At 36.2% G+C, this 17,360-nt stretch overlaps 1 protein-coding gene across 2 annotated transcripts in view; it reads right to left on the bottom strand.

Moving 5' to 3' along the window:
• Nucleotides 1-16,806, bottom strand: part of LOC113091341 (netrin receptor UNC5D-like) — a 169,201-nt gene extending 152,395 nt beyond the window's left edge. For both annotated transcript variants that reach the window (XM_026256794.1, XM_026256793.1), the window contains exon 1: nt 16,466-16,806. In XM_026256794.1, the coding sequence (XP_026112579.1) occupies nt 16,466-16,556 (91 nt within the window). In that variant the 5' untranslated portion in view covers nt 16,557-16,806. The remainder of the gene's footprint in view (nt 1-16,465) is intronic.
• Nucleotides 16,807-17,360: the final 554 nt, after the last annotated feature.

Raw genomic sequence — 17,360 nt, forward strand, 5'->3', positions numbered from 1 at the left:
TACTAACAATATAAAAGCAATCGTTATAATAGTTTTTTGCATAGATTTAATTCCTTTGTTTAACAGCTCTTATCTTATTATAAGACAGACTTAAACAGAAAAACTTATCAGCTGATACCGGTATTTGAAAAATGCCAAATATCGGCTGATATATTGGCCTTGGCGTATTCATACAAATATATAACAGATGGTAATTTTCATTTTTGGCTGAATATCGCTTTAAGATACCAATATTCACTAGAACATTATGAAGTTTCACTACATTTCTAAAGCTCATGTAATGTTGATAGTATTCTTCCCTTGTAACACTGTGTAGAAGTGAAGACACATGCTGTGTTTGAAACATCAGTGAGGATTACAGAGAGATGTGGCCTTTCAGAAACTTGACAAATGGGTTGATAGTTTCACTGAAAGTTCAACTTATTTAAATGACACAGCATAAAAACAGAGCATAAATGACCTGAGACACTGAAAATAAAAATTCAGTGATCCAAAGATGTCCATCTAGCATGTTTACATAAAAATAAATAGGGCTGTTGATTTTACATGTGAATTTGGTGCAATTGCAACATTATCAAAAACTATCTGCATTATCTATCAAGTAAAGCCTGTAGCCCTGCTACATCAAAAGCTCAGAGATTGTTCTCCTTCAGCAGCCCTGTAGCAGACCAACAGAAATAAATGTAATCACTGCACTTTGTTCTCCCCTGTGATATCCCACCTTCTTATTACTTCTAAACCGGTCTGCCTCTCAGTCCAAGATCAAAATCTTATTTTGTTGCACATTTGCTTTGGGTTTCAACCTTCTCCAATTTCAACAGGTAATCACAGCTCAGTGTTGTTGTCCTTAGACCTAAGACACATCAAGTCACAGTTACCTGTGCTATAGATGTAGGAAGTGTCAATATCATTGATGGTTGTCCTTTTAAGATTATCTAAAAATAAATCATGTATACTGAGAGGTTTAGGATTTGAAGCCAGTCTTAGATCAGTGAAATAAGTTAATTCTAGCAGTGCAAGTGAATCTTGCCCTGACATTTATGTATCTGTATTTTTTTTAATCCCTATAAGTTTGGCAAGTTTCAGCTCATCAAAAGGAAACGTTGATGATGACAAAGGTGGCCTTTAAGAAAGGCCTTTGACTGAAGACAAACCAAGGAAAGTAACATTTATCAAAGTCTAATACCAGGGCTGTTGAATCAATTAGAAAATGTCATTTATCAAGATATTCCACAATGCCAGACAACCCATGCCTTGCCTGAAAAGCAGATATTTTTAGATATCAGTTTTTTTTTTTTAACTATCTAATGAAAGTAATAAATCATTCCTAAATTTAGTCTGTTATTTAAACAGGTCTTGAACTCAACCATAATCCAGTTTTCACTAAGGAAGATTTTCAGCAAATAATTTTACTTGTGCTTGAATTCATGACAAGTCAGATAAGCCTTTTGTGGGTCACTTGATTTTTGATAAATTTGCTATTTGTGATTGTGCTTTAAACTCACCACTAGCCAACAATACAGCCAACAATACAGCCAACAATACAAGACAAGAAAAAATTGAGTTTCTTTACCTTCCTATTTTCAAATTAGCCCATCCATTCCATCTTCCGATACAAATTTATTTATAATTAATAGAGCTATATTTTTTCATTAGGTCAGATGATGAGTAAGGTATTATCTAGATTTTTTCTTTTAAGCAAATACATTTTTGAGAAGGAAAAAAATCACCTTAAAGAAAAAAAAATACTCTATACACCACCCAAGAGAGAGGTTTTTAGTATTTATTACAATATCCACAGACACCCTATTGTGTCTGAAGAGTCAGTTATACTACTGCTGGAATCTAATCACAGACCAAATGAGCCCAAGCTAATTCCCACCCTGATTTCTGTACCTTTCCCGCTACTCATCATAATGAAACCAGAGCCACAACCATAACCACCACACTCATGTGGGGATAAAAACCCATGAGCACAAATGGATTGATCTGTCTCAAGAGCCACAAATGTTTGGTGATCTCATGGTATCTAGCAGCACACTAGAGAGGTTTCAGCTACACAATACTAAGAATTAGACAACATAAAATTTAAGATCACTGTAGCGGATCTGACTCGAATCAGACAAATTAAAGAGTCGATCAGGACTGTGGTTGAAACATGAGCCAAATTCCTCAGGAAGGCAACCGGAGGTCATAAAACAGTTCTAGTGGCACAAGTCCCAAGCAAGATAACCAACCAACCCTTTCACAGAACAGCTTTCAACATTAACACCACTAGAACAATTATTGACCATTTCAATTCGGAGAAGAGATTGTCAAATTTGGGGCAAGTGAGATGCAACGTCAGACATCACTTGTAAAGTTGAGAGTTATACACAATATCCTTAAACACTTCCCCCACCTAGCAGAACCAGACTGAAATTCCTAAAGGCGGGGCCATTGAACCTCTGGTCTCCACAGAAATCTTTGTCAAAAGATAATGACACAGAAACAGACACAGAAAGTCTTTTCTACATATATATAGACCAAGATGAACTCAAAAAGACTTATAAATGAATATCAGTCCATCGCTTCACTCCATATTCATTTATATGTAACCCACACATTTGACTATCATGTTATAATCACTTATTGTGTATGTCTTTTAATAACTATTGGATAGCTTAAGGATACATATTCATGTTTCATATGTATGTGCTTGAATCTGCTTGCTTGAAACAGTCATGACCATCAGTTATTTGTCAAATGTATCATATTCTTGTTATAGGAATCATGTCCAAAATTAGATGCTGCAAGTGCGGGAAAATTCAGACCACATGCTTGATAAGAACATATGATTTATGATACCCCCGAGCCAAGACAATATCTGATTGATCAAGACAACATTTGAGGTGTGGCCAATAGGCCAGTTTAAATACTTAGGACACCATAAAATCTTGCTTTTAGGTTTTAGCTATGCTTCTTAGCTTTTGCTATTAGTCATGTTTGCTTTTAGTTTTAGCTATGCATTTAGCTTCTGCTATTAGTCATGCCTGCTTTTAGCTTTAGCTTTGCTTCTTAGCTTTAGCTTTAGCTTTTAGCCATGCTGTTAGTCATCACTGTTCTTTGAGCGCGGTTCCAGCATGCTTCGGCCTGCACGCCTGCTGCTACCTAGCCACGATGAGAAGAAACACCACCTAGTCTCGTCAAACTTTACTTCTTTTCTTTTCCATTTGAGAGTAAAGTTTTGTAACCGAGTTCAACTTCAGCCAGCCACACAACTCTGCGTCTTCAGCCAACGCCCAACCACGGGCTTCCCAAGACGAAACTTCAGCGACTACTGAACTTCCAGCCAATCAGCGACATCGACAACAAAGGGAACACAGGCAATGTGCCTCCAGACTGATTTGCACTGGTGTATCTAATATAATTTTAACCTCATTGAGGAACTCAATGCGAGCGTTAATTAGGTGATTGATGGTTGTTCATGTCTATGCAATTTAACGTATTGCTGTAAACTTGGGATTCCATATTTCCATTCTCTTAAACTCATTCTTCCCTAACTTTCGATCTTCCTGCAACTTGTGTGAATGTGTGTGTGCGTACGTTTATTTGTTAGATTAGTTTATATGTCTTAGATTTATCTAATAAAGCCTTATTCATATTGAAAAGAGAAGTATCTTGTGTTTTGTGCTTACAAGTTAATGTCTTAAACTGGCGATCTTGTTACTGTGCTAATTGATAGTGTTTTCACTATACTTTGGGTATTAATATCCAGCACAGCTTTGATGTTTAACGGCTCATTCAGTGAATCGCAGGCGCGTCTCCGTGATCAGCGTGAAACAATGATTCTGTTCAAATTCCCTTTAAAATCTTAAATGATTGCCTTTGAGCTAAATTGACCTGTGTCCCTTAAATCACGCACACTTTAAAAAGCAGCAGTATGAAAATGATGCAATGAAATTAAGGCATAATTGGGTCTATCTATAAAAAAAAAAATTTTAAGTAGTGGATAAATGGATCGTGTTGATCTATGATCCGTATGGACCGAGCCCCAAGCTTTGGCAACATGTGATCCGTGGATCAATTGCAAAATTTAACCATAATATAAGTTTATCATTTGTTTGTATTTACACAAGCAAGCAAATTTTAAACAATTCCAGAGAGAAAGATTTGTTACTTGTGTGCTGTTCTGTATGCGCACAGCCGCACATATGCATTTCAGACGAATACTACCAGCCTTACTTTATTTGTAACATATTCTGTTGTATTTAACTATGCTTGTAATTTGTGTATTTGTTCTTATTTTTACTGACTGTTCTCTTGTCTCTTTAATCGTGTTGAAACTTTTTTAGTTAATCTTGTAGTATTTGCTGTGGTATCAAAGAAGTACTTCGCTTTCAATAATAAATGAAAAGCAAGTTAAATTGAAATATTTTTCTTTTCTTGCTTATCCAAAAAAATGATTTAATCCGTGGATCAAAAACCATAATGTGATCCGTTGAACCACTAATCTCAAGCATAACAAAAAATCTAACTACATCAACTTAACTGAAAATAAAGTTAGACTACTTAAAAACATTTCCAAAAGGTAATGTGCTAGTAGAGAAGAACCTGAATTTAATAATCACTGTTAAGTTGACAGACCCTGTACCTCAACTGACAGAGTGATTTAGTGTTTAAGTGACATCTGCTAAATTACTGGCATGCAATTTTAGCAGCCTAGCATGGCACTGAATTATAGGCTTTCAGTCATAACCAAAGTACTGCAGATACAAAAGTGAAAGGACCAATACTTTGAGTCCTGCAATTAAAAGTGACAACACCAAACCTATTTTACGTCATGAATGTAGCCTCAGACTTTGAAATCGTTATGACCTTTGACCTCAGACACATCATAATCTAATGACAAAGCACTGCAGTTCTCTCTAGTGTTGAACAATTACTTTGATTTGGCTCTGATATTGTCCCAAACCCCTCTCTGATGAAAAGCAAGCTTAAAGATTTATGTTTTGTTTAATATTTAGTAGATGGGCTGCAGTTTACCTTTCAGCCTGACTGCTTTCAGTGAAGCACTTCATTTAGGCTACATAAATATTTCAATGTTCCTCATTAATTATTTGAACCATGGATGCACAATCAATGCGTTTCCAATAATTACAGTTTATTCAAAATGTATATTCGCCTGCTCACTCATTTATATTACACAAACAAATTACACTGTTAGACATGTATACCCCATTTTGTTGATGTAGTGGCTCATTTTTTCCTGATAAAATTTCACAGCCATTAGTGCTGACATTTTTTGCCAGCTCTATATTCATGTGAATAGTCCCCGAGTCCTGACCAAGACATTCTAATGAAAATAAAGGACAATTTTTAAATCCCTCTCTGACCTAGAGTCAGTCAGCTTACATTCAAAAGAGCTCAGGTGTGATTTTAATAGTATTCCCTAATTTGATATTTCCCCGTTGGATAGTAGGTAGTTTATTCACAATAGGGATGAGCACTATACATGTCGTATGGAAATTTAAACAGAGAGGATCATTCAGATGGGATAGATGGCTTCTATCTGTGTCCTTCCAGTGCATGAGACATTAAATCACAAGTCTGCTGCACCTATAAAGATGAAAAACACAATGAAGGACAAGGTACTGTATGCATGCCACGCAGTAAACCTCAGTCATGTGTGCGGTCCAAAAAACATACTTCTAGGGGAACATATGGGGAACTGCCATAATGGTCCACCCCTAAAAATATTATTTTAAGCATAGAAAACATAATTTGAGAAAGATATGCCACTTCATTAAAGCTTTACTACTCATGTGAACTCAACTTTGCTTTCAAACTATAGCTTTGATTTAATGCAATTAAGCAACAGAAACACTGTACCTAAATCAGGGTCAGATATTGATGAGAAATACACAATATTTGATTTAATAGCTGTAAAGCTCAGAGGAATTTCTTTTTTACATATTCCTTGACCTTGACACCAGTCTGATAACAAATATGATTGCATTCAAGCCAATCACCATTTGGGCTGCAGCCAAAAACAGCATAATTTTGGTGTGTGTGATAGAAAACTTATAAAAGCAAAAAAGATGCAAAAAATGTAGTTATCAAATATTGCTCTTTAATAAAAAGGTTATTTCTGACACTGACCTAATGTGTAAGGTGATATTGTAAAGCACTTCATTACTATTTGTCACCATTGGGTTAGTATAAAAACATTGCCTATATTTTAGCATGACTCAAGCAAAAATTCTTTATCATCTGTGTTGCCATGAGGTCCCCAATCAGTTTATTATAATTCAAAAGGTAGATTAACCTTTAAATGAACACATTGCGCTTCTGGCTTGAACACAGAATTGTTTAGTGAACTAGTTGGTATATGAATAATCAACATTTAGAAAATAGAAAAAAAAGCTGAAACCTAATACTGTACATGAAAAACACTGTAGAAGAGGTAGAAGTTTGAGAACTAATTTAATGTTTGAAAAAATGATCAACATCATTTGTATTGCAGTACAGTGTTTATGATCTACTTCATTCTACTGAAGTGATAACAGAATATTCCTGAACTCTTTTGTCCTCTTGTAGTTCTGTGACTCCTAAATGCAGCATCAAAACCACCAGAATTAACATGACCCTTGGTGTAGGTGCAGGTTAAATCAACAAAAAAGCTGACAAACATCCTCCTGGGATGGATAAGAGAGTGAGAGGTGGGTGGAGCCCACTGTAGGTCAAACTCTGAAAAACTTAAGCACTAGAACAAAAGAAAAGGGCAATTGTGATCGAAACTTGGAAAGCACAGAAAAGAAAGAGTAAAATAGCTGGAGGCACTCCAAAAAAAAAAAAACAGTGATTTTGTACCACTCACAGCAGATCGGAGAAAGTGTGTGTATATAATCTAGAACAGGGATAGGCAACTTTGATAGTGATGAGGGCCAGCATTGTTTCTCCTTTATACCAAGGGGCCAGACTACTAATCCACATCCACACACCTTTTAAACATTCTTACTTGAAGGAAATTAAAGAATAACTAATGTCATTTGTTTTTAAAGATTTTAAGTATAAAACCTGTAAACAAGCAAATGTAAACATCTCAATTACATTGTCTGTAAATTTGCAACAAACAGAATGTACAGGGGTCCTTAAGAGGACAGTTTAAAAAAAAGGCTTATAAAAATATATACAGTCTTGTTCAAAATAATAGCAGTACAATGTGACTAACCAGAATAATCAAGGTTTTTAGTATATTTTTTATTGCTACGTGGCAAACAAGTTACCAGTAGGTTCAGTAGATTCTCAGAAAACAAATGAGACCCAGCATTCATGATATGCACGCTCTTAAGGCTGTGCAATTGGGCAATTAGTTGAAAGGGGTGTGTTCAAAAAAATAGCAGTGTCTACCTTTGACTGTACAAACTCAAAACTATTTTGTACAAACATTTTTTTTTCTGGGATTTAGCAATCCTGTGAATCACTAAACTAATATTTAGTTGTATGACCACAGTTTTTTAAAACTGCTTGACATCTGTGTGGCATGGAGTCAACCAACTTGTGGCACCTCTCAGCTGTTATTCCACTCCATGATTCTTTAACAACATTCCACAATTCATTCACATTTCTTGGTTTTGCTTCAGAAACAGCATTTTTGATATCACCCCACAAGTTCTCAATTGGATTAAGGTCTGGAGATTGGGCTGGCCACTCCATAACATTAATTTTGTTGGTTTGGAACCAAGACTTTGCCCGTTTACTAGTGTGTTTTGGGTCATTGTCTTGTTGAAACAACCATTTCAAGGGCATGTCCTCTTCAGCATAGGGCAACATGACCTCTTCAAGTATTTTAACATATGCAAACTGATCCATGATCCCTGGTATGCGATAAATAGGCCCAACACCATAGTAGGAGAAACATGCCCATATCATGATGCTTGCACCTCCATGCTTCACTGTCTTCACTGTGTACTGTGGCTTGAATTCAGAGTTTGGGGGTCGTCTCACAAACTGCCTGTGGCCCTTGGACCCAAAAAGAACAATTTTACTCTCATCAGTCCACAAAATGTTCCTCCATTTCTCTTTAGGCCAGTTGATGTGTTCTTTGGCAAATTGTAACCTCTTCTGCACATGCCTTTTTTTTAACAGAGGGACTTTGCGCGGGATTCTTGAAAATAGATTAGCTTCACACAGACGTCTTCTAACTGTCAAAGTATTTACAGGTAACTCCAGACTGTCTATGATCATCCTGGAGGTGATCATTGGCTGAGCCTTTGCCATTCTGGTTATTCTTCTATCCATTTTGATGGTTGTCTTCCGTTTTCTTCCACGTCTCTCTGGTTTTGCTCTCCATTTTAAGGCATTGGAGATCATTTTAGCTGAACAGCCTATCATTTTTTGCACCTCTTTATAGGTTTTCCCCTCTCTAATCAACTTTTTAATCAAAGTACGCTGTTCTTCTGAACAATGTCTTGAACGACCCATTTTCCTCAGCTTTCAAATGCATGTTCAACAAGTGTTGGCTTCATCCTTAAATAGGGGCCACCTGATTCACACCTGTTTCTTCACAAAATTGATGACCTCAGTGATTGAATGCCACACTGCTATTTTTTTGAACACACCCCTTTCAACTAATTCAACTAATTGCCCAATTGCACAGCCTTAAGAGCGTGCATATCATGAATGCTGGGTCTCATTTGTTTTCTGAGAATCTACTGAACCTACTGGTAACTTGTTTGCCACGTAGCAATAAAAAATATACGAAAAACCTTGATTATTCTGGTTAGTCACATTGTACTGCTATTATTTTGAACAATACTGTATATTGAAAATGGTACCATAAAATAACCTGGTATCTGCAGGATTTTTTAAAATCAAATTTAGGACCTTTAAATACCTTTTTAAGATCTGATTTTCACCTTTCAGCCTTTAAACAATTTTTAAGAAAAGTGATGAGTCATAAGTATCAATTATTACATTAATTGAAACAATTATTATCAATTAATTATTATGCTAAATAACATATAAATATATCTTAGTGTCTTAATTGTTTAGATTTTTATAATCCATTAGCTTTTTGTTGATCCACTGGTTCACATTTAAAAATAGCAAAAATAGCAGATGGGCTTATTAAAAAACAAATTCATTCTCTGCCAGCAGGTTTAACTTTCAGAGCGGCAGAATGTAGTGGATCCCACAGTAACCACAGTACACAAAGCTGCCGTGCAGCGCTCAAGTTTATTCAGTGAAATCGTAGCCTTTTGAAGTTTAATTGACATATTAATCCATGTAGCAATTATTTTCTTTGCGTACCCAAATACCTCTTATAATTTAGAATTTCTGTACCATTTGAATTTTCATGGCCTTAAATGTAAACAATTTAACTGAAAATGCTTTAAGGACCTGTAGAAACACTAATAAGAACATAGTTCAGTGCAAACATTTCTGTCATGCATATGGCAAAATGCTTTTGTTAACTATGAATTTTTCCTTTGAAATTTGAGGTGAGCAGTTGCATGATTTAAATAAAGTACAGATTTCCAAACAACCCAAACATAATGGCATCCTGTTGAACTTGTTAAAAAGATAATCTATTTACCATCTTGACTGGAAAATACTGTTTTCATGGTAATTTTTTCATTTATTATTTGCTAATGTTAGTGAATGTTTACATTAGAGTGCAAACACTTCGCTGAAATTAATACGGGGACCAACTGGAAAGTAGCGACCTCTCCTGGTGGGAGATACTGTACTATTAACATAATAAACAGGAAAACGACAAAACAACGAACTTGAGCACGTAAATGATGCGATATGTGAACGGCATCTTAGGAAGTGTGCATTGTGAAGGGGCGCTCTGAAGATCGGCAGCGCAGGCAAAGGATTAAAATCTCTATTAAAACAGATGTCCAGATGAGCGTAGCGGTACGCTAAAAGCGCATTCTGGACGCACGGAGAGGTGGCGGTACGCTCAAGAGCTATATTTGGAAGTGGCGGTACTGAGTACCAGTGCGTACCGGCCAACTTAAAGCACTGGTATGCATACAGTTGAATGGCTAGCCTTTCAAAGTATACTCCATTGATATTGTGTGCGAATGGAGGCGATCGACACATACACTCTAGAAAGCTTCATCCATGTCCAGAGTCTGCTGTATTTTTCTAAAACCAACCTAAACTTAGCTGGTTAAGGCTGGTCTCCCAGCTTGGTCAAGCTGGTTTTAGCTGGTTGTTCCAGCTGGTCTCCCAGCCTGACAAGCTAAGGAAGTTGTCAAAACCCCTCTAAAACCAGCCTTCTGACCAGCAAAAACCGCCCTGGATGACCAACTAAAATCAGTCAACCAGCATAGGCTGGTTTTAGCGGGGGTTTTATTTTTATGTGGGAAAAATGGGAAAAAGCCACTCAGATGGCAAAGTAAATTTGCTCAAAGATTGTTAATACACACTGAAAACTAACATTGCCATGTCATTTATTTTCAACACAAAAATTGGTAAAAACTCAATAAGATCCATTATTGAAACTCAGTTTGATCATGGCACATCTGGTTACACAAACAGTACAAATGGCTTGTGAAAAAGCACACATTGTCTATATGACACTTTCTGTTGTGGAGAGATCGCTAAACTCGTATGTTTTCATCATCAGTGCTTGTTCCACCTTAGTGAGCATGCAGAGACTGCACAAATTAAATAAAACACCAGGCAGAAAGTGTAACCCTAAATGGGAAAAGCTCTGTTTTGGGACTTAAAGCTCTTAACATCTGGCAACCACAAGCATGAACGCCAGTGAAGACTTGTTATCAATGCAAGATAACACTGATCCAAATTAAAAACAACGTTTCAGGATAAATAACGAGCCGGTCAATATCGCGACGATTACTTTTAATTAATTGAGAAAGGTGGATACCGTTATAGAGATTAAAATGTGATTAATCGTGCAGCCCTACTAGTAAATATTCATATTTAACCTTGAGGTCAAAACATATTGTGCATCTCAGAAGATAAAAACTGTATGCATTTTCCTGACATGCAACTCCTTTGTTATAGTTTTAAATATTGAACTACCATTTTCAGCTACAGTATATTAAATCCGGCCTGAACACATTTTGCTGCCGGTGAAAATAAATAAGTAGTTAGAGTAATTCTCTAAATGTAAATATTTTAGTTAGCTACCAAATAAATCATGCAATGATGGTGACCACAGTTTTTACAATGCTTCCGAAGGTCTAACACTTATGACTAACACATAATATCTCACATGTTCAAATGTTATTATAAGTGGTTTTGCTAATGTTGCAGAATGTACTAAAGATTCTGATGAGACCAGATATTACCTTACATCTTCATACGCTTGCATATCCTTAGAATACATGGAATTTGAATGACAATAGTGCTGAAAATTAAGCCTTTATACCTAGGCCTATATCTTGAATATATAAGTCTATGCTTATACCATGCAAACTCTTTTACAGACTTCACATTAAAGGATGAGTCTAGGCACTGCACTGATCATTATGAAGAGGTGGTGATGAAAACCTGAAAAAAGCCTGATCAGCCCACGTTACTTCTACTTTAGACTAATGAAGTTAAATTCACTCTTCACCATCAAAAATAAATAAATATTTACACAGTGAAAGCACATATAGGAGCACAATGAAAGCAGTCGCAGCAAGCTCATATTATTTTCTGCACACTTATAAGTAGGGGTGTAACGGTACACAAAAATCACGGTTCGGTACGTACCTCAGTTTTAAAGTCACGGTTCGGTTCATTTTCGGTACAGTAAGGAAAAGAAATGCAAAAATTAAACTGAAGGTTGTTTATTACTATAAACTTTTTTTAACAATTTGTTTACAATTTTTTTAAATACTTTTTTAATAAAATATATATAAAATAAAAAAAGAATAAGAAATAAAATATTGCTGCAAAGTTCTCCTTTAAATAAAATACTCTGTCTCAAACCAATATCTTATAATAAAATATAATGAAAAATATAAATAAATAACTATGATTACAGTGCAGCATTACCAATCCCAGCTTGTAGGCCTGCTCATATTAAAAAAAAAAATATATATATATATATAACTTTTCCTAAGTGTAAAATGCAGCATCAACAGTTTCAGTTTTTAAACCTGCTCAGATTTCGTTATTGCGTTGGACCGATCAGAATTAAGAGCAAAGGTCTGTTTAAATGCCGATGGGAGTTGCATTTGAATTACAATCGTTTTTTTCCTAGTTGTAGTGATGTTATCACTCGCGTGATGCCTTTTGAAAACCTCAGGACGGTGACACACTGGCATATTGCACCTGTCAAACAGTCTATTTTGCCGTCAATACTGTTGACGGTGTCCTTTATCAGTAGGCTTCATATTTATGCTCAACATGAAGTATAGATATTGTTGTCGTGAAGACCAGATCCTGGTCTGTTGGCGGTGTCCCTCTGTCACCTACAGTAGCAGCAGCGCTAGCACCGCGTCAGGCATGATTCTGGTGTGTAAAGACACAGAAAACACGAGGCAGCAGAAACGCACGCTCACGCCACGCAGCCAGTCCATTACGAATACATGTACCATTACACCCCTACTAATAAGTATAGCTAAGAGTTAAAGGATTAGTTCACTTTCAAATGAAAATTTCCTGATAATTTACTCACCCCCATGTCATCCAAGATGTTTACATCTTATTTCTTCAGTCGTAAAGAAGGTTTTTGATGAAAACATTCCAGGATTATGTTCTTTAAGTATGGCTCGCTGATCATATTAGACTCGAATGATCAATTATAAAACATTTGAAAAGCAAGTTATGAGACTGCTTTCAGTTTATGATGTTAATATTACAGTATTTTCAACCAGAATAGGTTGCTAGTTTCCAGCCGCTCCCTGTATTAATTTTAGCGTAGTGTGTACTCTAATGTAATACCAGACACAATACCAGATGAGGAATAAGGGTCTTATCAAGTGAAACGATCAGTCATTTTATTAGACTCTTAGACCCCACACCCTTATTCCTCGTTTGGTATTGTGTAGAACCCTTTGAAGCTGCACTGAAACTGTCATTTTGACCTTCAACCATTTGGTAGCCGTTTAGTCCACTATAAGGAGAATAATCCTGTAATGTTTTCATCAAAAACCTTAATTTATTTTCAACTGAAAAAAAAAAACTTAGACATCTTTGATGACATGAGGGTGTTTAAATTTTAAAAGTTTGAAAGTGAACTAATCCTTTAATAATGCTCAAGGTTACACTCTCTAGGTACTTACTCTTGCCTGATTTATTCCATCAAGCCTTCTGAAGGCCCTATATGAGACATGTTTTTCTTTTTTTTTTTAAACAATGATCGATCTGTAATTTCCTTATTTATCAACACATATTTAATTAGGACCTAATAACAGTTTCAGGCAGAGAATCATAATTTTGCACACACAAAAAAAAAAACAAGAAGGTTGGGCTTTTTATTTTTACTGAATTTCATCTGTAAGTGTTCAGTCCATTAGTTTCATTTAAATGTAAATTTGAGCAGTGAGCAGTACTGCATTGGCACAATGTTAGCATACCTGAGCTGGTGATGGATTTTTATAACTGTGGGGAAAATACACAGAACCTCTATCGCTTCCAGAATCCAGATTGGCTGTTTTCTGTCATTGGGCGGTCCACTGGTAGAGTTTGGTGATTCGACAATTTCACTGCTAAAATTAGCTTGTTACTACTAAAACTGCATTGTATACGGGTGCAATCATTTAAATTCAATCTAAATACTTTAGCACAAGACAAAAAAACTAAAAGATGAAAAGAACGCAGTTCTAATCATGCCACCTAGACTTTTTCTGTGTCCATCTGCTCAAGTATAAACCATACTTATACACAATGCACAATCAAATACTTCAACAACTAACATTGAACAATACTTGGCTGTGTTTTTTGGACCAAGTGCCAACTGTAGTTTGACTTACTTATATACAATATATGTTAGCAATAACCACATTAACTACATCTGTTAGTCCAACTTCACAAAAAAAAAAAAAAAAAGACAGAGAGAGAGAGAGAGAACGGTATGATTCCAGTTAAACTAAATAGTTTTATGTGACATTTAAATTTGAAATTATCATTTTAGTCTGACTGAAATGTAACTTTTGCATGTAAATGTACTTTATGAATTAGAAAATAAAAGCAAAAGTGTAGTCACATCGCTGCCATATTTTTAAGTGTATGGCAAAAGTAAACAACTTCTAATGAGGATCATCAGCAGAGAGATCTTGCTGAAAGTGATTTGAAAAAGGCCATGTATTGTCATAGCACAGATCTTTATATTCTTACTGAGGTGTATGCCTGTGTGTGAATGAGAAAACCCTGCAAACATACCTTTTCAATAGTCAGAATGAGTTAAGGCACCTCTATGTATCCACACTTTATCTTTCTTTTTTCAAGCTTGTGCTAAACCCTTAATTTACTCATGTCTGCACAGTCTGTGCCGCCTTCTGCTAGAGAAAAAGAAAGCGAACCATCGCGTGCCATTATGTGGAATCCATGTGGCACGCATGCTCGGATGGATGCATTGAGAACCCTTTTAAAGTTTCATATAGGCCCCATTGGGCTTGCTGAGAGCAGTGTAGCACGCAAGAGGTCTCAGTTCCTGACCCTTCACGTGTGTTCCATCATTGTGAAGATATGATGTTCATCCACACTGAACTCTGAAAAGCAAAATCTAACCAGCTTCAATACATCCCAGACAAAAATAACAAGTTGCCGTGGCTTACAAGATGACCTTCTGTACATCTTACACAGACTTAAGGCATCTCTAGTCTTTTGTGACAACTGGATAATTTTAAAAATAAGTTTAAAAAAAAGGATTGTATTCACAAAGTTCAATGTTTTATCAAATATATTCAAAAAGTTAACATTTAAATTTATATAAATTCATATTTTAAAAAGTTTTCCATGAACATGGAACTCTGCAATAATAATAGTAATAATAATAAATGTTTTTTTCTATTATTAATAATATGAAACATATAATACGTAGCTATACAATACCAACACCTTTCTTACACTTACGCGTCATATTTTCCATTACATATTATCATTATTATTATTATATGAAAGTGAAAGTGACGTGACATTCAGCCAAGTATGGTGACCCATACTCAGAATTTGTGCTCTGCATTTAACCCATCCGAAGTGCACACACACAGCAGTGTACACACACACACACTGTGAACACACACACGGAGCAGTGGGCAGCCATTTATGCTGCGGTGCCCGGGGAGCAGTTGGGGGTTCGATGCCTTGCTCAAGGGCACCTAAGTCGTGGTATTGAAGGTGGAGAGAGAACTGTACATGCACTACCCCCACCCACAATTCCTGCCAGCCCGGGACTCAAACTCACAACCTTTCGATTGGGAGTCTGACTCTCTAACCATTAGGCCACGACTTCCCATTGTTATTATATTATTCTTTTGTCTATAAATAAAATACAAAACCTTTAAATTACTATAATTACACAACTACCATCACATCACCTGACAGTCCATCATCTTCACCTTAATCCACACAAGTCAAGTGTAGCCTACAGTATGTAAAAAGGCAGCAGGACTATACTGCTGAACAGTGCATTTCACTTCATGTTATTTCAAGTGATATTAAGAATTGAATGGGCTAACACAATGAACTCAGTATAAAGGAGTACTTCACTTCATTTAATTCTGTCATCATTTACAAAACCCTCTTCTTGTTCCAAAACTGCATGAGTTTCTTTCTTCTGTTAAACACAAAAGAAGATATTTTGAAAAATTTTAGTATCTGAACAGTTGATGTGCACAACTGACTTCCAAAGTAGGAAAAAAAAGGTTGTGTAAGGTTGTGTAAACGATTACAGAATTTTCATTTTGGATGTGAACTACTCCCTTAATAGCTGCATTTAGTGAATTTTAGTGTCACAATAATGATATTTGGTACATGTGAGTTAGGAGAGAGAGGTATTTAAATATACGGCCGCCTGTTGAACGTGGACTTTCTATTAAAAAGCTTAATGCTCTCCTGCTCTTCTTCTCCATTTGTTCAGTTTGTGTTTGTTTGTTTTTGTTTTAATAACGAACCTGTCACGGGTGGTGTGGACAATCTACTGCTTTCTTTCAGAACAGAAAGTTATAAACAGTCCATTTCACTGTCAGTCTAAACAGTGTTTACATCCCACAGTTAAAATATATACAGTATAAAAATATACAGCAAAAACACCATAAAAACTAAAATGCTCGCTTAGTAGCTACCGTATATATTCGTATTAAAAACTGCGCTGTTAAGAGTCAGTAGTTTTTCTGAGATGAACTCTTAACGCCACTGCGTTCAAGAGCGCGTGGGCAAAGCGGGAAAACAAAAATGTCTCATAAGATTCTCTATCCAGCATAAAAGTTGAAATAATGACAACATGATATTTAGTATGTTATAACACTGTAAATGTCACAGCGTATTTTCTCCCACATACAGCTCTTACCTCGACCGCTGGCGCTTGTTGCACAGAGCGCGAGAACCAAGATGATCTCCAAAAATCGCCGACGTCCCTTCACAGTAACGTTACTTCCCATTTCTTTCTGTTTCTCTCTGTTTTGACAGTTCCTTATGTTTTGCTCTAACGGTCTCTCTCACTTTAATGTTCTGACATCTCTTTAAAAACCTCATCAGACATCATTCCTGTGCGCCGAACTTCAAACACCGCACCCGCTTGTGCTCTGCTTGAGAGCCTTGTTCTAGTGCACTGAGATACTTGCTGAGACTCAAGTATACCCGGCTGCAGACTTGCAGGTGCAGCACGCTCACTAGCCGAGCCGGCCAATGGCGCATCGTGGTGGGCGGAGTCACGTTCACCACACGCATCAGTACCAGTCAGATGGGAATATTCGTGGGCTCAGGACTATATACCGTGAATTTTGATGTAGCTTTTGTAGTGCGTCCGGAATCTAATAGGTAGAAATATTGCTACATTGTCAAAAAAAAAAAAGTTAACTTCAGCAAAAAAACTTTTTAATGCTTAAAGACCTTGCCAGCTGCTGGATTGCCTCAAATATATTTATATATATAAAAAAAATAGTTTGACTGCCTCTCCCTATATTTAATAAACAATTTATTTCAGTATTTAATGGTACAAAAATGTTTATTACTTTATCTATATAGGCTATGTGAACATTTATAATTGGATGTAAGAGTGTACTGCTGATCCGAAAAACCGATGCAACCTGTTCTTGACTTGAAAATGAGTCAGTCTTTGTTCGGTGTTCATCTTCTGTTCTCTCTTCACAGCAGTTCAGTCAGTGTACTGTTTGAGTGCATGAATTACTCTGGGATATTGGTTTATTTTGACTCAGAGAGAGTGTCAGTCAGCCACGTTAAAA

Source organism: Carassius auratus, unplaced genomic scaffold, assembly GCF_003368295.1.
Source record: "Carassius auratus strain Wakin unplaced genomic scaffold, ASM336829v1 scaf_tig00214183_4049273_7079891, whole genome shotgun sequence".
NCBI lineage: Eukaryota > Metazoa > Chordata > Actinopteri > Cypriniformes > Cyprinidae > Carassius > Carassius auratus.